This window comes from Petaurus breviceps, unplaced genomic scaffold, assembly GCF_028583685.1.
Source record: "Petaurus breviceps papuanus isolate PSGF00001 unplaced genomic scaffold, PetGlider_PUasm1.0 64, whole genome shotgun sequence".
NCBI lineage: Eukaryota > Metazoa > Chordata > Mammalia > Diprotodontia > Petauridae > Petaurus > Petaurus breviceps.
The window spans coordinates 8,051,783-8,079,066 of NW_027186428.1; the positions used below are offsets into that span (position 1 = coordinate 8,051,783).

At 37.5% G+C, this 27,284-nt stretch overlaps 1 protein-coding gene across 1 annotated transcript in view; it reads right to left on the reverse strand.

Annotated features, from left to right (window-relative positions):
- The window catches only part of LOC138173697 (uncharacterized protein MCAP_0864-like), a 42,068-nt gene that overhangs the window by 9,453 nt on the left and 5,331 nt on the right, over positions 1 to 27,284 (reverse strand). The window contains exons 4-7 of the mRNA XM_069103723.1: positions 8,658 to 8,789; positions 3,368 to 3,624; positions 1,698 to 1,956; positions 291 to 491 (exon numbers count right to left, since the gene is read on the reverse strand). Coding sequence (XP_068959824.1) covers positions 291 to 491; positions 1,698 to 1,956; positions 3,368 to 3,624; positions 8,658 to 8,789 — 849 coding nt within the window. The remainder of the gene's footprint in view (positions 1 to 290; positions 492 to 1,697; positions 1,957 to 3,367; positions 3,625 to 8,657; positions 8,790 to 27,284) is intronic.

The window sequence follows — 27,284 nt, forward strand, 5'->3', positions numbered from 1 at the left end:
ATAATTTTAGAATTGCATGAAAATTTCCTCATTTAAAAAGTCAAGTATATTTATAATGAAGAAGGAGGAGCATAGACTTTCTGTTTACTTCTGCACAAAATCAGGAGTATGGGAATTAATCAAGTCATCATTCTTCTCCAATGTCAATCCCCCACCCCCAGAAAAAACAAAAAACTACTTTCAGAATGCAAATAATAATGTTATTTATGCACATTGGGTAAAATTGAGGATATTAATATAAATTTAAAAATATTCATTTTTCCTTGCCATATACTTCAATGTAGTCTTACTTCCTTCTTGTCTAAATCCCTTCTCCTTTGAAAGAAGTCATCAGTGGCATTTTTTCCTTTGGAGAAGTTGTGGCATTTATTTTGCTCTCGAAGCTTTTTTTCAGTTTGGGAGGAGTGGCATACTGCCTCTTTATACAGCTGGTATAGCTGCTCAAGCTGATGAGTCAGCAACTGGATCTCTGACTGAAGGACATCAGTTTTCTGCAGGTAAATTACAATAGTGAGATTTGTCCCTATATCCCATGTTTACTCCTTCCATTCAAAGCCAAACATGCAAGTCAAATTATTATAAGTCAAAATATGGATTTCATTATGTTGCTAAGTCTTTCCCTAAGGGACATCTGTGGTGTAGACCATTGGTTGAAATGAATAGGAGAGAAGAGAGGCTGATGTATGAAAATAGAACACTTCAGTTTAAACTTGATGGTGCCATCTATTAAAATTTCAGGACAACTGAAAACCCTGCACAATGAAAAAAGCTAGAATACTAGGCAAAAAACAGATTTCTATGGAAAGACTCTGCAACAAACATTGAATTCAAAATAAACATCAAGATTTGTGTGAATTGGAGATGGAGAAAGAAGAAGAGACATTTCTTGTTACAATGATTTGAGGGCTATGAATTATCTACATGAGCCTATTAGTTCAACTATTCTGATGAAAATGGACAAGTGTTTTCACTTTTAAAAAAAAGTCTTATTGATGTCCTTTTGATTTTATATACAGTAAATATTATTTTATATTATAATTTATTTTATATTTATTAATATAACTAATATTATTTATAATGTTAATATATAATATTAATAATATGAAAATACTATTAATATATAATTAATATAATAATTTATATTATTTTATATTATAATATGGTTATACTCTACAGGGGAAAAAATGTTTGATGACCATCACACATTCACTAGATATGCTCCCAAGTGACTTTGGGAGATCTCCATCAGAAGTATGAGGGAGCATGATTGGGTTTTAAGAATTGGAAATATCCTGATTTGACAAATGGCAAAATTGGCTATGTAGATTTTTCTACTCCTTCTCTTGCCTTTATGTGACAAAAGCTTAACAACAGAAATGGGCTTAAAATTAAAAATAAGACAGAAGCACTTCTTTCTTTCTTTCTGTCTGTCTGTTTTTCTTTCTTTCTTTCTTCCTTTCTGTCTGTCTTTCTTTCTTTGCTTTTTGGAGGGCAATTGGGGTTAAGTGACTTGCCCAAAGTCACACAGCTAGTAATTATGTCAAGCTTCTGAGGCTGGATTTGAACTCAGGTCCCTCCTGACTCCACTGCACCACCTAGCTGCCCCTACACAAGCATTTCTTAACTAAGCAACCAACTTTGTTATACCTTATGAAAAGAAAATTTTAAAGTGGAAACATTTCCAACAACATACTCACAAATATCCAAGACTGTTCATTAGTAATGATTTCCTGTATCCTTTTTGTCACAGCTTCCTCTGTAGCTGGTACCATAATAAGAGTGTTGCTTAGAAGTATAGCAAGGTAATTGATGAAAGTCTGGTACTGGTTTGGGGTAGTTTTGGTTTCCCAGTTGAAGACGAATGGTTTTTGGTCTCCTATGGACATTTGCTTTCTCTTGTGAAGAAAATCATGTTGACATTCATCCCATTCATTGACACAGGTGCACTCTTGAGAGCTTGGTGAAAAAGGTGAATAGTCACTCATTTAATGCTTTTTGTAATGTAAAAATTTAATTGAAGTCTTCTCAATTGCAAACGTAGTGGTTGCACAGTTCCAAACCTATCACTCAGGCAGAGGTCAAGCTGCTACAAAATGTGGTTAACCCTCAAGAGATGATCTGCCATGTAAGACTCATTCTAATTATTGTTTCCTTTAATCGGTCCTTCTTTTGAACTTTGCACTCTCAGTTCAGACAGTATCTGGATAACCAGACAGAATCATCTTTTTCTCCCTCCTACTGATCCTTAAGGTCATTGATCTCTTGTTCCTTATAAAAGTTTAGTTCCCAGCTCAATTTTAGGCTCCTCAGTATTTTCTCTTCTGAAACAGTTTGGGAAATACAAGTCTCAGAAGAAAAATCAGATATAGCAACATAGAACTAGAAATAAGATACTGACACAGTTCAAGTAACTGGTTTGGACACAATCCTTTCTAGACCTCTTCTTGAGTCTTACAATGATACTAATTCCTGGGACTTCCTCAAGTATCTCTGTTGTAAATAACTTGGGCTATAATCCACCCCAAACCCCACCACACACACACACACATGCACACACACACAGAAAAGGATAATGGTTCTCCCTCATACCCGTGTTTCCCTGATAATAAGACCTATCCCGAAAATAAGCCCTCCCCTTACTGTGTAAGATTCCTCTAAAATAAGCCCTCCCCCGAAAATAAGCCCTATTGAGATTGCTACTGTAGTGAAGGTGATCCCCTGCGCTACACGCTACATTACGGTACCCTCTGTATGCACCGTCCCCGCCCCCCTTCCCGGTGAAACGCACGCCGTGCTCCGAGCTGCATCCAATCAGAGCTGCAGCAGTGAGCGCATCATCCTGTTCTTCCCCAGTGATTTGCTTGCTGGCGCCATTGAGAGCAGTGCCGCGGAGGAGAGCTGAGGCAGGACAACATAAGCCCTCCCCTCAAAATAAGCCCTCTGGTGTTTTTCTTTCCAAAAAAATTAATAAGACAGTGTCTTATTATCAGGGAAACACGGTAAAAATAGCCCATTTATATCTATACCCCAAAAAAGTGGAATTACAAAATGCTGAAATCCAAAGACATGTGCAATTTGACCTGATATAAACTCTATGACTAGTAATCAGTATGGAGATTTTAGCATAGTAATAAGCTAATGATGAAACATTTTGTAGAATCAAGGGAATTATTAGAGGACACCTTAAGAGTTCAACTCTCTCCTTTTACAGATAAAGAAACTGAGTTTCAGAGAGAGAGAGAGAAAATGACTTGTCTAAGGTCATCAAGAAAGTCAGCAGCAGGACCAGAAGCCAGGTCTCCTGCATCCTGCCCAGTTAATTTTTCATCATATCAACCAATGTGGGTACAAGGAGAAAACAGCCTACCTTTGAATACTTTTGTTTTCTGTAATTCTTCCCCATAAGTTCCAATTCTCTCTTTCCAGGTATTGGATGCTTATGTCTTTTAAGGAGCTAATTCTTTTTGTAGAAGCATTAATTTCTTCTAAATATTTGACATGACTTTGCAAGGACTGTATCTCTGAACTTTGTCTGTCATTTTGTTTTCTAAAACTGTCTAGCTTGGACTTCATCACTCTCAATGAAGATTCTTTTCTTAGTAGTGTGTTTTGAAGTTTGCTTATCTACATAGGAAGAGAAAATACAAAGATGGTATAAGCCTTCATACCAGAAAACTTTTTTGTTTGTTTGTTTGCTTGCTTTTGGGAGGGGAAGGCATGGCAATTGAGGTTAAGTGACTTGCCCAGGGTCACATGGCTAGTAAGTGTTAAGTGTCTGAGGCCAGATTTAAACTCAGGTCCTCCTGACTCCAGGGCCAGTGCTCTATTCACTGCTTCACCTAGCCACCCCCAAGAAAACTTTAAATAGTAACTTTTACTGTAACTTGTAACTTTTAGAAATTCATGACCAGAGAGTAGATACTTATTTTATAAACTAAAATAAATATAAACTAAATATAAAAATAAATATAAACTAAAATGGCATTAAAATAAAAAATATCAAAACATTTTTTTCATATTAGTGATGATTGGGTTTTTTTGTTTGTGTTTAATTTATTTTTAGTTGTAAGCATTCATTTCCACAAGATTTTGAGTCACATTTTTTTCTCCCTGTCTTTCCCCAATCCCCCACCCAAAAATAGTAAGCCTGCTGAATACCTCTTCTCCCGATCTGTTCTCTCTTACATCCTCCTCCAATACCCCCCTAATTTTCTAGTAGGGCAAGATGGGTTTCTATACCACAGTACCTATATATCTTATTTCCCAGTTGCCTGTAAAAAACAATTTTTTAAACACTTTCTTTTAAAACTTTGAGTTCCAGATTTTTTCCTTTCTTCCCTCCTCACTCACCCCCACTGGGAAGATAAGCAATTCAATATAGATTGTACATGTGTAGTTACCCAAATCATTTCCATAATAGTTATATTGTGAAAGACTAACTATATTTCCCTCTAAGTAACTAAGTAACTATATTTCACTCCATCCTATCCCACCCACCCCCCACTTATGCTATTTTCTCCTATGACCCTATCCCTTTTCTTTTTTATCAAATGCTTTGTTAACTTTTAGTTTATATCATTCATTTCTGTAAGATTTTGAGTTACAAATTTTCTCCCTACTTTTTCCCTATCCACCACCCCAAAATAGTGATCCCACTGGATATCCCCTCCTCCAATCTGCTCTCTCCCATATCTTCTCCCATACCCCCTCTGACTTTCCAGTAGGGCATGGTGGATTTCTATGCCCCAGTGCCTGTATATCTTATTTCTCAATTACATGTGAAATAATATTAATAATAGTATATATACATACATATATATTAAACATTTAATTATAAAATTTTGAATTCCAGATTCATTCCCTTCCTCCCTTGTCACCCACCCTTACTGGGAAGATAAGCAATTAAGTATAGGTTGTATATGTGTACCTATGCAAAACATTTCCATAGTGGATATATTGTAAAAGACTGACTCTATTTCCCTCCCTCCTATCCCACCTGCCACTTGTTCTATTCTCTACTTTAATCCTATCCCTTTTCAAAATGGGTGCTTCCAACTTCCTTCCCCCCCCCAGCCTACCCTTCCCTTCTATCATCCCCCCTCTTATCCCCTTCCCACTGCTCTTCTGTAGGGTGAGATACCCTATTTAGTGCGTATGTAATTCCCTCCCTAAGCCAAATTCAATGAGAATAAGGTCGACCCATTCCCTTTTGCCTTCCTGTTCTTCCCCTCCATTGTAACCATTTTCCCTTGCCTCTTCTTTATGAGATAGTTTACCCCATTCTGTCTCTCCCCATATCCTCTCATTATATTCCTCTCTCACCTCTTAATTTCACATTTTAAGTATCATCCCTTTCTATTAAATTGGTCCTGTGCCCTCTATCTATGTATACCTGTAAACATATATACACACATTCACATATGTATTCATATGCCCATATACCCTCCTATATAGACTTAGATATGTGTGCATATATATGTAGGAATATATATATGTATGTGTGTGTGTATATATATATATATATATATACATTTCTATTCCCTTCAACTATTATCATACTGAGAAAAGTTTCATCACTTACAATTTTCATTTTTCCATGTAGGAATGTAAATAGTTCAACTTTGATAAGTTCCTTATGATTTCTTTTCCCTGTTTACCTTCTCATACTTCTCTTGCTTCTTGTAATCTGAATGTCAAATTTTCTATTCAACTCTGGTTGTTTCATCAAGAATGCTTGAAAGTCCTCTATTCCACTGAATGACCATATTTTCCCCTGAAACATGATACTCAGTTTTGCTGGGTAGGTGATTCTTGGTTTTAATCCCAGCTCCTCTTCCCTCCGGAATATCATATTCCAAGCCCTTTGATCCCTCAGTGTAGAAGTTGCAAGATCCTGTGTTATCCTGATTGTGTCTCCACAATATTCAAATTGTTTCTTCCTGGCTGCTTATAATATTTTCTCCTTGATCTGGGAATTCTGGAACCTGGCCATAATATTCTTAGGAGTTTTCTTTTGGGGATCCTTTACAGGAGGTGATCAGTGGATTCTTTCAATATATATTTTTGCCCTCTGGTTCTAAAACATCAGGGCAGTTTTCCTTGAGAATTTCTTGAAGGATGATTTCTAGGTTCTTTTTTTGATCATGGCTTTCAGGTAGTCCAATAATTTTTAAATTACCTGTCCTGGATCTATTTTCCAGGTCAGTGGTTTTCCCAATGAGATATTTCTCATTGCCTTCTATTTTTTTTTCATTTGTTTGGATCTGTTTAATAGTATCTTGATATCTCATAATGTCACTAGCTTCCATTTGCTCCAGTCTAATTCTGAAGGAATTATTCTCTTCAGTGAGCTTTTGAGATTCTTTTTCCATCTGGCAAATTTGGCTTTTTAAGGCATTCGTCTCCTCATTGCCTTTTTGAGCTTTTTTTGCCATTTGAGTTAGTCTATTTTTTAAGGTGTTATTTTCCTCAGTTAGGTTATTAACTCTCATTTCATAATTTTCTTGCATCATTCTCATTTCTCTTCCCAATTTTTCCTCTGCTTCTCTTGTTTGGTTTTCAAAATCCTTCTTAAGGTCCTCTATGGCCTTTCTTGGAAGCTTTTGGTGCAGGAATTCTGACTTCGCTGTCTTCCTCCTGTTCCATGCTTTGGTCCTTTTGGTCCCCAAAATAGGAAAGTAAAGTTGGGTTGCTCTGCTTGCTTTGCTTCCCTTGTTTGCTCATGTTGCCACTCAATTACTTGACTTTTGGGCTTTTTGCCACAGTAGGACTCTGCTGCCACACAGGGGAGCTTCGTCCCAATCACTGGGGTTTTCTCAGCTGCCAAAGATATTAGTTGGGTGCCCTCTCTGAAACCTCCACATGCTCTGGCAAGCTGGTCACACACCCCAGGACCTCCACCCTAGACTGCAATTCCAATTCAAGCAGTTTAAAGGAAGAGCAATTATCCCTCAATACTCTTTGCTTGGTCCCCCTACAATCTGTAGGCCAGGAGATGAAGCAGCCACGTGGTTGTGGCTGCATGGCCGCTGCACCTCAGCAGCTTCTCCCTCCATGAGAAAATGTTGATATAGCTAACATGTATATAACACTTTGCAAATGTGATTCCATTTGATTCTCACAGAAATTCTGGGAGGCAGGTGCTGTTATTGCCTCCATTTTATAGGTGAAGAAATGGAGGTAGAGAAAAGATTAAGTGCCCTGCCTAGGGTCACACAGTTAAGTAAGTGTCTAAAGCAGGACTTAAACTCAGATTTCCTGGAAGCAAACCAAAATTAAGAATGATCAAATGTGCTTTAAGATGTTGAAGTATGTTTATCAGGACGTGGGCATTGCAGATTTTGGTTATTTCATTGATCATAATTCTGTTTAGCCTTAAAAAGATTTCTTAAATTTTATAAATTTGATTTTAAATTTATTATTATCTTTCCCCACCCTCACTGAACATTTCCTAGTAGCAACTATTAAAAAAGAAAAATAGTCCAACAAAATAAATAACTTTATCAATCAGGTCTTATGGTATATGTAACAACATTGTATCCATATAGGCCCCCAGCAATCTGCAATGAAAGGAGGGAAGGATATTTTCTCAGTTTTTCTTTTGGGCTTAACTAGGTCCCTATAATTACACAAGATTGTTTTGTTTTATTGTTTTCTCTGCTTAGGTTACTGTAAGTCATCATTTATACTGTTTTCCTGGCTCTGCTTACTTTATACTGCATAAGTTTATTAAGTTTCACCACGTGGATATGAAATCTTCATATTTGTGGGGTTTTTGTGCAATACATTGAACCATTCTCCAATTCATAAATATCCACTTTATTTCCACTTCTATACTTCCACCAAAAAAGTTCTGCAATGAGTATTTTAGCCTTTATTGTTTTTGTTCAGAAGTGTCCTAGCCTTTCACTACTGAATGGGTGTTGCCTCAGACAAAATGAGACTTAGGAAAGATCTTAGCCTAAAAAGACCGAGTTTCCCACTGTATCTGGGCCCATTTCCAGTTGTCTTGGCCTGTGTTTTGCCCCTAGACTCTGATGACTTTGGAGAACAGAGGGAGGCTGATGATTTTGCATAGCTCTGCCTCACTTAAATCCAATTCACTTGCAAGTCCTAACATCACACTCTGTGTATGGAGTCAGAAAGTTGAGTTCAGGTGATACTTCTAAAACACCCCAGTTGTGAGATCCTGAGCAAGTCACTTAAACCTCTCTGAGACACAGTTTCTTACTGTGTCAAATGGGGCTATAGTACCTACCTTTAACAAAGTTCCAAAGGGCTAAATAATGTTCCACATAGGGTATCCCAAAAGTCTTAGTGCTTTTTAAAAAAAATTTAACAACTTTGGGGACACTCTAAAAAATTAAAACTCTATGTAATTATCAAGGTTTTTTCTAATTTGGTTCATGCCTTTCTAGAAGCAACTTGCTCATTCTCCAGTATGTGACATTCTGCCTGAAGGTCACATTACTATGCACAAAATTCAAAACTTTTCGAGGAAAAAGAAAGACTTGGATTTTATAGAACCATTGCCAGCATCATAGTAAAAAAAAAATGGTTAGTAAGTTGCAGGATAGCCACTAATCACCAAATTTTTCTTTCGAATTTATTGAGGAAGAATGTTTCCTGAAAAATCTGTTTGTAAATGATCCACACACCTCTGTTTGAATAGCCTTCTTGTCTTTCCCAAGCAGGCCTGCATGATCAGTATGGACTGAGTCAGCTCCCTTTTTGAAGTACTGCATATTGTTTGGAGAGTTAACTGCTTCAAGGGTTGGGTCAAAAGGAGTCTGCAAAAAGAAATTGCAACCTAAGTAGCTGAGCCTTTAACACCAGTTTTATGGATAGAATTTAAAAATGACCATCTCACCACAGCCACTCACATAGAAAACAAGTAACATAAACATTCTTTACTTATAACATAGCACAAATTATTAATGGCCCCCTGTAATACCAATTTGATATTCACAGTGCCCACGGTGGCTATGAATATGCTGGTGTAGTTATGAATCACAAACATAACAGGCTATCCACATGGAGGACAGAACCAAAGCATTTCTTCAAATACCAGAAAACTGAGTCCCAAAACCAGAAAGTCAAATTCATTATAGTAACCATGAAGTTGGTACACATAACCAATGCAGCAAATACCCACATTCCCAAACCTTCCCTCTGTCAGGCCTTTAAAACAAAACAGACTCCCTCAAGCAATAATGCCCCTGTCTCACTCACAGTAGCTCTTCAGCCTCCGCTCTGCTTGCTCCCAGCAGTTCTGGCTTGCGCTCAGCTTGTGCTCAGCTTTTTATCCCAGTCAGTAGCTTCTCCCTGCCCTCCTCCTTCCTGTTGTATCAGCAAGTTCCTCGCACTGCGGGATTCACAAGTTCTGTTTTTTTTAACAGAGGCTTGATATAATCAAGCAGAAAACTCAACTTGAAACAAGGAGCTAAGTACTTGTTTCCTTGCTATGACAAAGGGCAGGGAAGATCTTCAAATCTCCATTACTATCACATTCCCCAAAACAGTTCTACAATGACTATTAGCAAAGGGTTTTTACCTTCTTTTTTCTCCCCCTCAACTTTATAATTTTTATTTATTTGCTTATTTAATTTTGTAATATATTTATTTATTTTTAGTTTTCAACATAATTTCCACAAGAATTTGAGTTCAAAATTTTCTTCCCATATCTCCCCTATCCCCCACCTCAAGATGGCAAGCATACTGCTAAACCTTTCCAAAAGTCTGCCAACTCTTATATACCCCCTTTCCTTCCCCTTAACCCTTACATTGTAACAACTTTCTCTTGCCTCTTTTATGTGAGATAATTTACCCTATTCTATCTCTCCCTTTTTCCTTCTCCCAATATATTACTCTCTCACCTCTAAATTTTATTTTTTACATATCATCCCTTCATATTCAACTCACCTTGTGTCCTCTGTCTATGTATACATATACACACACAAGTACACATATATACATACATACAAACACACATATGTATATAATATATGCATATATACATATATAATCATAAATAAATGTGTGCATATTATGTATGTATATATGTATGTATAATTTCCCTTCAACTATCCTAATACTGAAAAAAGTCTCATGAGTTATAAATATTGTCTTTTCATGTAGGAATGTAAACAGTTCAAATTCAATAAGTTCCTTATGCTATCTCTTTCCTGTTTATCTTTTTATGCTTCTCTTGCTTCTTATATTTTAAAGTCAAATTTTCTGTTCAATTCTGGTCTTTTCATCAAAAATATTTAGAAGTCTTCTATTTCATTGAATGCCTATATTTTCCCCTGAAGTATTATATTCAGTTTTGCTGGGTAGGTGATCCTTGGTTTTAATCCTAGCTCCTGGGGGGTGGAGCCAACATAGTGGAGTAAAAGCAGGAACATGCTTGAGCTCCCACTCCGATCACCTCCACTATCTGTAAAAAATGACTCTACACAAATTTTAGAGCTCCAGAACCTGCAAAGTGACAGAGAGAAACAAATCTCCTTCTGAAGGCAGCTTCGCAGGCCAAGAGGAAGGTTCTATCACACCAGGCTGGGAATAGAACATAGCTCTGGGTGAGCTACGCCAGCCCAGACGGGCTGTAGCAGACTTCAGGAGAGTGAATCACTGACAGCTGGGGCAGTTTCCATACTTCTCAAACCATAAACGCCAAAGAGGTACAAAAAAGGTCAGTAGGGAACTCCACTGGAACTTGGTTAGAAAATGGCATGGTCTGGCCCCTACTCCTGGGGCAGCATAGGCGGCAGCAATGTAGAGCTGCAGCTGCTGCCATGTGGCTGCCTTCAGTGCTCCTGACCTGCAGGTTGTAGGGGGACCAAGCAACCTTTCAGAGAGTAATTGCTCCTCCTTTGACCTGCTAGGATCTGGGGCACAGTCTTGGATGGTGGTCCTGGGGTGAGGAATGAAGCATGCCAGAGTTGTGGTGGCTGTAGAGAGGATGCCCTCCTCATAGCTCTAACAACACCTCTAACAATAGCTGCAAAACCCCCAGAAATTTGGGACATAGCCGTCTCCACTCTGAAAGCAGAGTTCTACCATGGCAAAGAGCTGAAAAGTCAAGTGATAGGCTGGCAAGATGAGCAAACAGAGGAAGGGCAATCAGACCACAGAATCTTTTTTGTGGGACGAAGAGGATCAAAAAAAGTAATGAGAAGAAGACAACAAAGTCAAAACTCCTGCATCAAAAGCCTCCAAGAAAAATATGAACTGGTCACAGGTCATGGAGGAGCTCAAGAGGGATTTTGAAAATCACGTAAAAGAAGTGGAGGAAAAACTGGAAAGAGAAAAGAGAATGATTCAAGAATATCATGAAAAGCAAGATAACAGCCTGCTAAAGGAGACACAAAAAAATTACTGAAGAAAAAACACCTTAAAAATCGACTAAAACTCAAATGACAACAGAGGTCCAAAAAGTCAAGGAGAAGAAGAATGCCTTAAAAATCAAAATTGGCCAGATGGAAAAGGTATTTCAAAAACGCAATGAAGAGAATAATTCTTTCAAATTTAGAATGGAGCAAATGAAAGCTAATGACTTTATGAGAAATCAATATACTTCCAAAAGAAGGAAAAAATAGAAGGCAATGTGAAACATCTCGTTGGAAAAACCACTGTTCTGGAAAATAGATCCAGGAGGGATAATTTAAAAATTATTGGACTCCCTGAGAGCCATGATCAAAAAAATAGCCTAGAAATCATCCTTAAAGAAATTCTCAAAAAAAATGTGCTGATATTCTAGAACTTGAGGGAAAAATAGAAATTGAAAGAATTCACTGATCACCTTTTGAAAACATCTCAAAAAGAAAATTCCTAGGAATATTTTAGCCAAATTCCAGAGTTCCTAGGTCAAGGAGAAAATATTATAAGCAGTCAGGAAAAGACAATTTTAGTATTATGGAGACACAAACAGGATAACACAAGATCTAGCAGCTTCTACATTAACAGATCAAAGGGCTTGGAATATGATGTTCTGGAGGTCAAAGGAGCTAGGAGTAAAACCAAGAATCACCTACCCAGCAAAAATGAGTATAATACTTAAGGGGAAAATATGGATATTTAATGAAATAGAGGGCTTTCAAGCATTCTTGATAAAAAAAACCAGAGTTGAACAGAAAATTTAACTTTCAAATACAAGAAGCAAGAGAAGCATGATAAGGTAAACAGGAGAAAGAAATAAAGAACTTATTAAAGTTGAGCTATTTACATTCCTACAAGAAAAAATAATAACTGTAACTCATGAGACTTTTCTCAGTATGAGGATAGTTGAAGGGAATATACATATATATGCATATACATATTACACATACACATATATGGTGGTGTAGAAGAGTGTATGTGTGTATATGTGTGTGTGTGTGTACACATATACATAGACAGAGGGCACAGTATGAGTTGAATATGAAGGGATGATGTCTAAAAAATTCAATTAAGAGGTGAGAGAGGAATATATTGGGAGGAGAAAGGGAGAGATAGAATAGGGTAAATTATCTCATATAAAAGAGGCAAGAGAAAACTGTTACAATGGAGGGGAAGAGCAGGAAGGAGAAAGGGAATGAGTCAACCTTACTCTCATTGGATTTGGCTTAGGAAGGGAATAATATACACACTGAAATAGGTATCTTATCCTACAGGAAAGTAGTGGGGAAAGGAATAAGAGGGGGAACAATAGAAGGGAGGACAGATTGGGGGAGAGGGTAGCTAGAAGCAGACAATTTTGAAAAGGGACAGGGTCAAAGGAGAAAATAGGCGGGATAGGATGGAGGGAAATATAATTAGTCTTTCACAATATAACTACCATGGAAATGTTTTGCATAACTACACATGTGCAACCTATATTGAATTGCTTGTCTTCCCAGTAGGGGTGGGTTAGGAGGGAAGAAGGGAAAGCATCTGGAACTCAAGTTTTAAAAGTAAATGTTTTTTTACATGAAACCAGGAAATAAGATATACAGGCAATGGGGTATAGAAATCCATCTTACTCTACAAGAAAGGTAGGGGAACATGGGGGAGGAGATGAGAAAACAGATTGGGCAAAGGAGTATTCAGTAGGCTCTCTATCTTGGGATGGGAGGTAGAGGAGAGATGGGGAGAAAATATGTAATTCAAAATCTTGTAGAAATGAATGTTGAAAACTAAAAATAAAGAAATAAATATAAATTACCAGAAAAAAAAATCCTAGCTCCTTTGACCTCTGAAATATATTCCAAGCCCTTCCATCCCTTAATGTAGAAATGGCTAGATCTTGTGTTATCTTGATTGTGTTTCCACAATACTCAAATTGTTTCTTTCTGATTGTTTGTAATATTTTCTCCTTGACCTGGGAACTCTGGAATTTGTTTATAATATTCCTAGGAGGTTTGGGGGGGAATCTTTTTCAAGAGATGATCAATTAATTCTTTCAATTTCTATTTTTCCCTGTGGTTCTAGAATATTAGGGCAGTTTTCCTTGATAATTTCTTGAAAGATGTTATGTAGGCTATTTTTTTATCATGGTTTTCTGGTAGTCCAATAATTTTAAAATTATCTCTCTTTGATCTGTTTTCCAGGTCAGTGATTTTTGCAATGAGATATTTCACATTGCCTTCTATTTTTCCTTTCTTTTGCATCTGTTCTATATCTTGATTTCTCATAAAGTCATTAGCTTCTATTTGCTTCAATCTACTTTTGAAGGAATTTATTTTCTTCAGTGAGCTTTTGAACTTTCTTTTCCATCTGTCCAGTTCTGTTTTTTTAAGAAATCCTTCTCCTCATTGGCTTTTTAGATCTCTTTTGTCATTTGAGTTATTCTATTTTTTACGTGTTATTTTTTATCCAGTAATTTTGGGGGTCTCCTTTAGAAAGCTGTTGACTTGTTTTTCATCATTTTCTTGCAACACTAATTTCTTTTCCCAATTTTTCCTCTACTTCTCTTACTTGACTTTCAAACTCCTCTTTGAGCTCCTTTATGGCCTGTGACTAAGTCATATTTTTCTTGGAGGCTTTTGATACGGAAGTTTTGACTTTGTTGTGTTCCTCTGGTTCTATGTTTTGATCCTCTTTGTCACTAAAGAAGGATTCTAGCAAGATGGTGGAGTAAAAACAGGACTTCAACAAAGCTCTGGCTCCAACCTCCTCCAATTCATGTAAAACTTTGACTCTGAACAAACTTTGGAGCTACAGAACCCACAAAATGACACAGACAAGCGAACCTCCTGCTGAGGGCAGGCCAGCAGGCTGGCAGGAAACAGCCAGTGAAGATCTCTGGGAGCTGAGCCCAGCCCCACTAGAGCCTGAGGTTTTAGCCTCAGGGAGGGCCTGACCAGCCACCAGCTGGAGGGACTCCAAATTACCAGCAGCTATGGCGGTTTCCAGAATTATCAACCCATAGATGCTAAGGACAAAGTGTGAGGTCAGTGCAGTGTGAACTTTGGGACCTGAGAATTTCACCCATTCATCCCCTGGAGGGAGAAGCCTCTGAGGCACTTCAGCCGTGCAGCTGCTGCCATGTGGCAGCTTCACCTCCTGGCCTACAGATTGTAGAGAGAACAAACAACCAGACTGAGGGATAATTGCTCTTGCTTTAACCTGCTTGGATCTGGATTGTGGCCTAGGGTGGAGGTCCTGGGGTGTGTGACCAGCTTGCCAGAGCATGTGGAGACTTCAGAGAGGGCACCCATCTAACACAGTTGGCAGTTGAGAAAACCCTAACGATTGGGACAAAGCTCCCCTGTCTGGTAGCAGAGTCCTACTGTGGCAAAAAGCTCAAAAGTCAAGTAATTGAGTGGCAACATGAGCAGACAAGGGAAACAAAGCAAGCAGAGAAATCCAAATTTACACTCCTATTTTGGGGACAAAAAGGATCAAAGCATGGAACAGGAGGAAGACAGCAAACTTAGAATTCCTGCACCAAAAGCTTCCAAGAAAAATAGAAGCTGGTTACAGGCCATAGAAGACCTTAAGAAGGATTTTGAAAACCAAATAAGAGAAGTGGAGGAAAAATTGGGAAGAGAAATGAGAATGGTGCAAGAAAAATATGAAATGAGAGTCAATAACCTGACTGAAGAAAATAACACCTTAAAAATAGACTAACTCAAATGGCAAAAGAGCCTCAAAAAGGTAATGAGGAGAAGAATGCCTTAAAAAGCCTAATTTGGCAGATGGAAAAAGAATCTCAAAAGCTCACTGAGGAGAATCATTCCTTCAGAATTAGAATGGAGCAAATGGAAGCTAATGACTTTAGGAGAAATCAAGATATTAATAAACAGATACAGGAAAAGAAAAAAATAGAAGGCAATGTGAAATATCTCATTGGGAAAACCACTGACCTGGAAAATAGATCCAGGAGAGATCATTTAAAAATTATTGGACTACCTTGAAACCATGATCAAAAAAAGAACCTAGAAATCATCCTCCAAGAAATTCTCAAGGAAAACTGCCCTGATGTTTTAGAACCAGAGGGCAAAATCGATATTGAAAGAATCCACTGATCACCTCCTGAAAAAGATCCCAAAAAGAAAACTCCTAGGAATATTATATACAGGTTCCAGAATTCCCAGATCAAGGAGAAACTATTACAAGTAGCCAGGAAGAAACAATTTGAATATTGTGGAAACATAATCAGGATAACACAGGATCTGGCAGCTTCTACACTGAGGGATCAAAGGGTTTGGAATATGATATTCCAGAGTTCAAAGAAGCTGGGACTGAAACCCAGAATCACCTACCCAGAAAAACTCAGTATCATGTTTCAGGGGAAAATGTGGTCATTCAGTGGAATAGAGAAATTTCAAGCATTCTTGATAAAAAAAACCAGAGTTGAATAGAAAATCTGACAATTCAGAAACAAGAAGCAAGAGAAGCATGAGAAGGTAAACAGAGAAAAGAAATCATAAGGAACTTATCAAAGTTGAACTCTTTACATTCTTACATGGAAAACTACAATTGTAACTTTTGAAACTTTTTCAGAATGAGAACAGTGGAAGGAAATAGAAATTTATATATACATATATATGTCTATGTAGGAGGGTATATGGGCATATGAATACATATGTAAGTGTGTGTATATATGTGTACAGGTATACATAGATAGAGGCCACGGGACCAATTTAATAGGAAGGGATGATACTTAAAAGGTGAAATTAAGAAGTCTGAGAGGAATATAATGAAAGGAGATGGGGAGAGACAGAATGGGATAAATTATCTCATATAGAAGAGGCAAGGTAAAACTGTTACAATGGAGGGGAAGAACAGGAAGGCAAAAGGGTGAGCCTTGTTCTCATTGAATTTGGTTTAGGGAAGGAATGACATACACACTAAATAGGGTATCTCACCCTACAGGAGAGCAGGGAAGGAGATGAGAGGGGGTATGATGGAAGGGAGGGCAAGCTTGGGGGGAGGGAAGTTGGAAGCCCCCACTTTTGAAAATGGACAGGATCAAAGTAAAGAACAGAACAAGTGGGAGGTGAGATAGGAGGGAGGGAAATATATTCAGTCTTTTAATATCCATTATGGAAATGTTTTGCATAGCCACACATGTACAACCTATATTGAATTGCTTATCTTCCCAGTAAGGGTGGGTGACAAGCAAGGAAGGGAATGAATCTGGAATTCAAAGTTTCAAAATCAAATGTTTAAAATATATATATATATATTCTATTATTAATATTATTTTACATTAAGCACAATGTGTCATCCATAGGTTTCTTATTATATTAACTTTTTCTTGAGTAAAAATTAGTTGAACTTAAATACAAGGAAAAATATTCCACTATCAGTTACAGAAACTTTATGAGAAGATGAATGGTACATACAAAACTGGGAAATAACATATACAGGCATTGGGGCATAGAGATCCACTGTGCCCTACTGGAAAGTCGGAGGGGGTATGGGAGAAGATATGGGAGTGAGCAGATTGGAGGAGGGGATATCCAGTGGGATTGCTATTTTGGAGTAGTGGGTAGGGGGAAAAAGGGGAGACAATTTTGTAATTCAAAATCTTGTGGAAATTAATTATGTAAATCAGAAGTTAATAAAGCATTTGATAAAAAATATTTTAAAAAGAAGGATTCTATTGTCTGATTTCTTTTTCTCTGTTTGCTCATTTCCCCAGTCAATTACTTGGCTTTTGAGCTCTTTGCCAGTATATAACTCTGCTTCCTGAGTGGAGAGTACTGTGTCCCAAATTCCTGGGATCTTGCACAGTTGTTGTCAGAGCTTCTTCTAGGCACCTCTCTCAGAACTTTGAGGAGCACTTCTCCACAGTCACCACAAGCTCTGCCATGCCAGCTCTCCTCCTCACCCCAGGACTGCCACCCAAGTCTGTGACTTACATCCAAGCAGGGCAAAGCAAGTGAATCCTACCTCAGTGCCAGCAAAGAGATTCCTACAGTTGCCCTGTGCTCGGCCCATTAGTCCCCCCAGCATCTGTGGGCCTGGAGTTCTAGAAGCAGCTGCTACCACAGCCACTGCCACATCTGCCACCCAGGAGTAGGGGTCAGATAATGCTCTTCACCCACCAAGTCCAAGAGAGTTTCTGTACCAACATTTTACTCTCCTTTTGGTGTTTATGGGTTGAGAAGTCTGGGCACCACCACAGCTGCCAGTGATTCAGTTCCCTGAGGTCTGCTCTGGTCTCAGTTGTGCTAGTACAGCCTAGGGCTGTACTCTGCTCCTAGCCTGATGATAGACCTTTCCTATCAGCCTCCCAGGCTGTCTTCAGTGGGAGATGTATTTCACCCTGTGATTTTGTGTGTTCTGTAGCTTTAAAATTTCTTTAGAGTAATTTTTTACAGCTATTTGGGGTGACTGGACGACAAGCTCAAACACGTTCCTGCTTTTACTCTGCCATCTTGTCTTCACTGGGTCTTTACCCTCTTCCTGAGAAACAAGATTGAAATTTATCTTGTGTGTACATGGTTGTTTGCTTGTTGTCTCCCCCATTAGAAGGGGAGCTCCTTGAGGGGAGGGAGCTGTCTTATGCCTTTCTTTAAGCCCTTCATGCTTAGTGTAGTGACTGACACATATCTGGCAGTTAATAAATTCTGTTTGGTGTAACTTTACCTACAAGTGAGTGTGTCTACCTCAATAGACATATGGAGTACAAGAACCATGAAGATTTCATTTTTTAAAATTTGGGGAAAATTTGTAGAATATCCAACGAAACTTTTTTTGAAAACAATTGGGGTTAAGTAATTTGCTCAAGGTTACACAGTCAGTTATTTTGTGTGGGTGTTAAGTATCTGAGGGTGGAATCAATCCAGGGTCTCCCGACTCCAGACTCTGGGGCCAGCGCTCTTACTCACTGCACCACCTGGCCATCCCCCAATGAAACTTTTGACCTGACATTAAGCACAATGTGTCATCCATAGATTTCTTATTATATTAACTTTTTCTTGAGTAAAAATTAGTTGAACTTAGATACAAGGAAAAATATTCCACTATCAGTTACAGAACCTTCATGAGATGATGAATGGTACATACAAAACTTGGTGAAATAAAAATTTCAAACCCCAAAATATGTTTCTGTAGACTCATCAGTTTTCAAGGTTTTAGTCCTATGACAGCCTAATAAAATTGTAATGACTGATGTTGGTATTAGAAAACAGATAATTTAAAAATCCTCTCAGATAGGTAGAGTAGCACAAAAGCAGAGTACAGACTGTATTATCAGATTAGGTTGAAGTTATGGTTGATTTACCTTAAAAGGTTTTGTTTGCTACAAATCAATCTGAAATGCTCTAGAGGCTCTACACTGAGGGATCAAAGGGCCTGGAATATGATATTCCAGAGGGCAAAGGAGCTGGGATTAAAACCAAGAATCACCTACCCAGCAAAACTGAGTATCATGTTTCAGGGGAAAATATGGTCATTCAGTGGAATAAAGGACTTCCAAGCATTCTTGATGAAAAAAACAGAGTTCAATAGAAAATCTGACATTCAGATACAAGAAGCAAGAGAAGCTTGACAAGGTAAACAGGGAAAAGAAAATCATAAGGAACTTATCAAAGTTGAACTATTAATATTCCTACATGGAAAAACTGTAATTGTAACTGATGAAACTTTTTTCAGTGTGAAAATAGTTGTAGGGAATAGAAATACACACACACACACACACACACACACATATATATACAGAGAGAGAGAGGGCACAGGACCAATGTAATAGAAAGGGATGATACTTAAAAGATGAAATAAAGAGGTGAGAGAGGAATATAATGAGAGGAGATGGAGAGAGACAGAATGGGGTAAACAATCTCATAAAGAAGAGGCAAGGGAAAATGGTTACAATGGAGGGGAAGAATATAAAGGCAAAAGGGAATGGGTCATCCTTATTCTCTTTGAATTTGCCTAGGGGAGGGAGTGAAATACACACTGAATAGGGTATCTTACCCTCCAGGGGAATAGGGGGGGAAGGGGATGAGAGGGAGGATGATAGAAGGGAGGGCAGGCTGGGGGGGAGGGAAGTTGGAAATACCCACTTTTGAAAAGGGACGCATCAAAGTAGAAAATAGAACAAGTGGGAGGTGGGATAGGAGGGAGGGAAATATAGTCAGTCTTTTACAATATATCTACTATGTTAATGTTTTGCATTAGCTACACATGTACAACCTATACTGAACTGCTCATCTTCCCAGTAAGGGTGGGTGACAAGGGAGGAAGGGAATGAATCTGGAATTCAAAGTTTTAAAATCAAATGTTTATATATATACTATTATTAATACTATTTTACATGTAATTGGGAAATAAGGTATACAGGTACTGGGGCATAGAGATCCACCATGCCCTACTGGAAATGTTGAAGGGGATATGGGAGAAAATATGGGAGCGAGCAGACTGGAGGAAGGGATATGCTGTGGGACTGCTATTTTGGGGTGGTGGGTAGGGGAAAAAAGAGGAGAAAATTTGTAACTCAAAATGTGGTGGAAATGAATCATGTAAATCAGAATTTAATAAAGCATTTGAAAATTGAAAAAAAATCAGCCCCGACCCACAAACAAGGTCCAAGAGGTCAACACAAATCATCAGTTAAGTCCCAGAACCTCCAAAACCCTCCTCCAGGACTTTTGTAAACAGACAACTAGAAAATCCTCTTTCAGGGGCTTCTGTACAAAGTATCACAAACAAACATCAGCACAGACAGAACAGACAAACACAGAGTGCCAGGACACCACAAGTTTTCTCCTTCTCCACCACTAGAGCCCCCTTCTCAGTTCTGCTCTCTCCAGCTACGGCCTCTCCTTATATATGGTCATTAGCTTCTTCCTCGGAGTTCACAAGTTCTAGGGTCCACAAATTGTGGGATTTGAAAGTTCTGGATCTTAATACTTGATACAATCATGAATTGAAACAAGGTGTTAACTACTTCTGTGTAAATGAAATAGCTGAAGCAAGGTGTTAGCTACTGCTTTGCTTGCCTCTAAAGTGTTTGTGTGTGAAAGAGAGAGAGAGAGAGAGAGAGAGAGAGAATGTTTCATTTTTATCCTTGAACAAACTTTACTGAAGAGTAGAGTTTTCAGAAATTTTAGGGATTTTGTAGACAAAGAAACAAGTCACACAGTGCCAGAACTAAGACTCTGAACTAGGTCTCTTAAGACTAAGACTGGGCAGTATTCTTTCCTCTATATTATGCTTCCTCTAAATAAAGAACCATATAAAAATAATGAGTTAATAAAAACCTCAGAGGGTATTAAGTCTAATTCCTATCTCAAACATGAATTCCTTCAACAATATTCTTGAAAAGGGGTCATCTATACTTTGGCTGAAGATTTCCAGTAACAGAGAGCTCACTACCTCAAAAGTAGCCCATTCTTCTTTTGAAACTTCTAATTGTCAGCAAATTTCTCTTCATATTGGGTCAAAATACACCTCCTTGTAGTTTCCTAATTCTTCCCTTTGGCACTAAGCACAACACCACTTTCTGATCACAACACTTTAAAAATTTTTATCAGTAAAAAAAATAAATTTCTCCTAAATAATCTCTTCTCTAAGCAAGCATTTAAAGGCACACAGAAAGTTAGTAACAATACAAGGTCTTTAAACTCAATCTTTTTAAATTCTAATCCAATTCTTTTTTCAAGGGGTAGAGAATAAAATCTGTATGTTATCTCTTCCTGGTGACTTTCATTAATGCTGGATGCTCTTTCTTCTAGTACAATAGTAGATTAAATAATAGAGCTAGAACATTTTAGGTTGACTTATACTTTTTGTAAATGAACACATGCACACAGTACACCTGATTAAATGGTAACCTTAAAGTATGATGGTCACTGGCCTTACCATTAATGAGGGAGAAATAGAGTTAACATTTTCAGCTTTTTTACCCCCTTTTCCTTACCTCTTGTCCAAGAGTACATTTTGTTATTGAGTTCTTGGTCATTCTGTTTAGAATATGAGCCATAAAATATATTGATGAAGTAAATAAGTTAGAATTAGCTGATTATTTCTACAGTTACAGGCAGCCATAAAATGTGTCATAAGTATTGAAATAAAATTTACCATGCTTTAATTTTCATTGTAAGAAAATATTTAATTATTCATTGCTTTAGAGTCATTAGCAATGAAGTCAAAGATTATAGGGGGAAGGACTCAAAAAATCTTAACTCTAGTGACATTTACTAGTAAGTGTGAAGAAAATGATTTGTGAAACCCATAGCCCTATCAGTTATGGGAGGATGAACATCCAACAGAACATTTTTTTTTCTTTTTCAATAAGAACATAGGCTAAAACCTGAACGAAGTTTGTAGAAAACTATGTACAATGCTATATCTTGTAAGGGCGTGGAAAGTAGGTGGAAATAATATCAGATTACCTGACCCAACACTGCACTGTTTTTCCAAGGTATGTGAGAAACTGTATGACTTATTTTTGATAACATGGTCTTATGTAGCCCTTTTCTTTGGTTAGCAACAGACTTACTGGAATTTGATTCACTTGAAAACTGATCTGCCATGCCAGAAGAAGGAGAATACAGTTAGTTCTGCAAGAAGCCAATATATATATCAGCAAAAAGGAGGTGAGGAGGTCCACGTAGAGTTGGCAGTGATGTCTTCAGAGAGGTTCCCCTGCAGTCTCTTTCTCACTATTGAGCAAGTTTTTCTAGGAGCTGCCCCAGCTAGCATCCAAGAAGGTGGTTCTTTTTTTCTAAAAAGATTATCAAAACATAGTGTTTGGATTGTAATGGTTGCAGTAACTTATGTTTATACACACATACACATGTGTATATTAATATAGATAATATGTGAACATTTATGTATATACATAAATATACTGTAGCACCTAGCTGCCCACATATAAAAATATATAAAGAATATATGTGAATAATAGTATGTGAATCTCATATCATTTAAATTACTATATCAACCTAGCAAACTGGGTTAAAAGAATTGGTTGTTTTTCATCCTTCATCCACAAAGAGGACCAGTGACATCAGGAGGGTAATATCTTGCCTTGCAGGTGAATCAGATTTAAGTAAGACAGAGCTATGCAAAAGTCATTAGCTCCCCTCTCTCCTCCAGAGTCATGTGAGTCCTGGGCCAGACAAAAGTCAGAACCACTGGAGGTGACCCAGGTTGTATTGGGATATGTTTACATTTTTACGCTACAGTTTTTCCCAGGTCTCTGTCTAAGGCAACATCCATTCAATGATTTAGACTAGGTAAGCAATGAGGCAGAAGATAGCCTACTTTGCCTTCACAAAAGAATAGGAGGGAAAGACCTTGAGGATTTCTGGCCAGAACAGAAAGTGCTTCTTAAATGAGGGTAAACCTTTATAATTGAAGCAAGTGATATCTGAAAGGTATAACATCAGCCATTCACATCTTTGTCTTAATTAATCTGTTCCTGAGAATGAAACCTGGCAAATCATGTAAAATTTATTGAATGAGAAGGGAGATATTACATCATCCAAACTGGGGATTATATAATCTAGACTGGCATTTTGTCTAAGACAGCAATCATGGATGTGGACTCAATAACAATCCCTGAGCTGGTAGAAAACAACTGGGTATCACCTTCAAAAGGAAGGAAGATGACAAAGAAATATAGGTGGGGGGAAGGAAGATGTTTTCTGAAGACAAACTTCACCTCCTTCACAACTTAGCACACCTGTTTAAAATGTATATGTGTGTGAGTACCCATGTATATTTCAATGTAGGATTGTTCCCAACTGGGGCATTTCATTCTAATTCTGGAGGGGACTCTGTGCTGTCCTCATTTGGATGGTCCCAAGAAATATTCTTTGCTCTAAGTGTTCCTTAAGGTGGGGATCCTTGATTAGGATAAAATGGTGCAGTATTTAAATTTTTGATCCTTTAATGTGACTGACCTTTAAGAGGGCAAAAGAATGTATTAAACGGGCCAGATATCCCTAGGAAATTTCGTGCTGTAATTAAGCAAAGTATGTTTTTGGTGTTCTCTCATTTCCCTCTTAGCATTCTCCCCAGGGGGTACCAAGTGCCCCAGAATTCCCTCCTCCTTTATTGCCACATTCCACTTTGTCCTACTGTCTCCAAATCATCTCCCTTCCAACCCTTACTCAAAGCCTTGCACATGCCCAAAAGTTCTAACGAATCCCTGTTGTATCCTAGAGCAATGCTATGCTAATTTCTTCTATTTTCCTAATGACTATTAATGTATTACTGTTCGAAGCCTAAGGAATTTGCAAGATGAATCCAACAGGGGTGATTCTAGTACTATATAGTGAGTGAAGGGCAAGAGTGGGGTGGTAGATTGACACACTTGGGGACTACTGGTGCCCTCCCTCAAATACTGATGACTTAATAATAATACTTTTCTATTGTTTAATCTTTTGCTATTCACAGAATCCCTTCAAAGTTATTATCATCTTGCCTAATTTGATCTTCATCATACTGCTATGATGTAGAGAGGGAAGCATTTATGATTTACCATTTTTCAGCTGAGGAAACTGAGGCTCAAAAGTTATAAAATTTGCCCAATATTATCATGTAGGGACCTTCCTACTCTAATTTTGCTAGGGTCTGACCCAATAGATTGTGATGTATTCTGTGTTCTCATTTTATGAATTTTTGTGCTACAAAGGGAAACTTTTCTTAATGAGAGTTTCATTGATTTTCCTTCTGACACAAAAACCAAGATGTGGAAATACTATATCAAGTAAAATATATGGAATATAGCAGAAAAGTCCCAATATAACACAGTTTTCATATATGGCAGGTTTTCGTCCTATCTCCAAAGACTAGAGCTATAAAATTGGTACCAAGTATTAACTGAACAGTTTTTGAGCCTTTGAAGTATAATGTTGTAAAACCAAGCACAAGCAGCTCTCAGAGGACTGCTGCTGTGAATAACTTTAAGGTTCTGATCACATAGCATAGTGAACTCTCTGTTTTCAATAGTAAACTAAAGCAAAACATTCACAGAAACCAAAGCACAGCATTCACATGAATATAACATAACAGCTTATTACTATAGTGACCACAGAGTCTTAAAGATATCATTCAGTAAGTCACAATCTGAATCAATCAGTATAAAGTACCCATCTAAAGTCTTCTTTCATCTTGTTTGGCGACTGGCTTCCAATCATCCTTAACTCAATCATCCTTAATGAGCAATCATCCTTAAGGGGTACAAAGTACAAAGGTCTCTCACCCAGCACTAAGTACCCAAGTGAAGATCCTTTTTTCTTGACTCAAGACTAACTTCCAAACTCCAAGGTTCTTCTTCCATGCTCCCAGATCTTGCCTGAATTCACCCAGCTGTCTCCTGTATTCATGGTTAGGCAGGCCCCAGCTCCTGCTTGAAGCTCACAGTGACCAGTCTACTTCAAGCCCTTCATAGTTTCTCTTTCTGGGAAGACAAAGCTTAACAGAGCCACAACAATATCTATACACATCAAGCTTAGCAGAGTTACAACAATATTCACACACATTGTTGGCATTATCATCTCAATTCACTTTCTACCTGTGAAATCAAAACAAGTCAACAGACAGGGTGCTTCTCTCTGACAAAGTAACACAATAACAAGTCAACAAAGTGCTTCTGTCTGACAACACATACAAATCAAACACAAATCAATACAGACTGAACAGATGGACAGAGTGCCAATGCCATAAAAGTACTCCCTCTCAGTTCTGCTTTGTTTCTAGCTGGTGCTAGGGCTTTTCTATTGTCTTTTGGCAAGTTCCTCCCACTGTGGGCTTCATGTGATGATGTTAGCTTCCATCAAAGACTTGATACAATCAAAGGCAGGCTCAAAGACACTTGCATAGCTGAAACAAGTAGTTAAGTACTCCTTTGCTTGCCATTACAAATGTCTACAACACAGTAGTGTGACTATTAACTTTCATTTGTATTATTTTTATTAATTAAACTTAAATATGAAATAAGGAAAGAAAAAACAAGCTAAAATACTAAAACTAAAATAATGCAAAGAAACTGGAAAAAAGCAATGTCACATGCACACCAGTATGGGGGAGAAGATCCAAAATATGCTGCAATAAATTTCCAGTTGAAGAAAGCATATATACTAAAGAGATTGTGTTGAATTCTGTCAAACTTTTCTTTGCTTCCTTGTAAGTTTTCTTTGTTTTACTTTGTTCTTTTCCCCCCTTCCTCCCCATCTCCCACTGCAGAGGGCTACAATGAAATATACTTATGTATATAAATATATACATCTTTATTATATATATATATATATATATATATATATATACACTCATAGAAACAAATATAAAATGTGACTAACTATAAGAACTCCAAAACAGGAAGGTTCTTGGATATCAGATCACCATGCTGTGATTTTGATGGCTATTTGTCTCTTACCTTTTTCCAAAGTAGTCTTACAAATGATGTGATCATTTGTAAGCAGGAGTATATGATGTACTATGCTTTATCTAGAAGGCAAAGAAGTCTTAAAGTTTTATCCCATCTGGTAAAATAGAAAAATGTGAATCCAAGTCCAGTCTGTAGAAGGATCCTGTGTCTTGTTAAATGGCTACACTGCTATACCAGTAGAATGTTGACATTAAATGAAATGGTTGCTAAGTGATGACGTCACTGCCTGGCCAGTAGAATATTGACATTTTAAAGAAATGGCTGCTGAGTAACACAATCACAATAGCAACAGTCAGGAAACTTGAAGTAATCTCAACTCAATTGAGTTCAACACATATTCATTAATTTCTTAGTGTGTGGCTGGGGATACAGAATTGAGTAAAACACTAAGGATCTGGATTCATATCATGATTCCCTGTTTGTGTGTCTGAGTGCAGATAAGTGTATGTGTGTGTATCTGTACACTTATACACATATACATACATATATAAGTATATATGCATATTTGTAATATACATATACACATACAATACATGCACAGTCATGCATACATATATGCCTAATTATAAGAATTATAAAACAGGAAACTGATTAGAGATCATATCAACCAGTTGAGATTTTGATGACTATATGTCTCTTACATTTTCCAAAGTAGTCTTACAATTTATATAAAGACTTGTAAGTAGAAGTATGTGATGAACTGTGCTTTATGTAGAAGATAAAGAAGTCTGATATTTTTACCATACACTGATAAAATAGAAAAATGCAAATCCAAGACAAATCTGTAGAAGGATCCTGTAACTTATTAAATGGCCACATTACTCTGCCAGTAGAATGTTGATATTTTTTTTAAAAAGTTGTTTGTGATGTATGACATCATTGTTATGGCAGTAGAATGTTAACATTTTAAAGAAATGGTTGTTAAGTGATGATATAGCAAGGATCAATGGTCAAGAAACTTGCGGTGAGTTCAACTCAATTCAATTCAAGTAATTCATTGCCTAGTACGTGTCTGGGCATACCAAACTGAGTTAAAAAAAATAAGGATCTGGATTCAAATTAATATTCACTCTTTCATGTATGGATATGAACACTTTGCTACATCTTTCATTCATCAGTGGTTTCTTCATCTTTAAAATGAGGAATATGGGGTAGAATATGTTTGAAACCCTTCTAACTTCAAGTTCTGTTCTTAACTATCCTTGACCTCAAGGACCTTGCAATCAGATAAGAAGGAATAAGATAAATATACAAATGGCTATAAAACAGAATATACCAAAGAGAGTTAAAAGCATAGTGCCATGATTGTTTAGAGAAGAGAAGAATTATATAAGCCTGGGGGGAATGAATGAAGTCTCCACATAGGAAATGGAACTTGAATTTGGAAAGATGGGAAGAATATCAGTCAGATATCATGGCTTTTCATGTAGTCAAAACCCTCATAAGCAGGAGGAGCTGTTTTTACTATGAT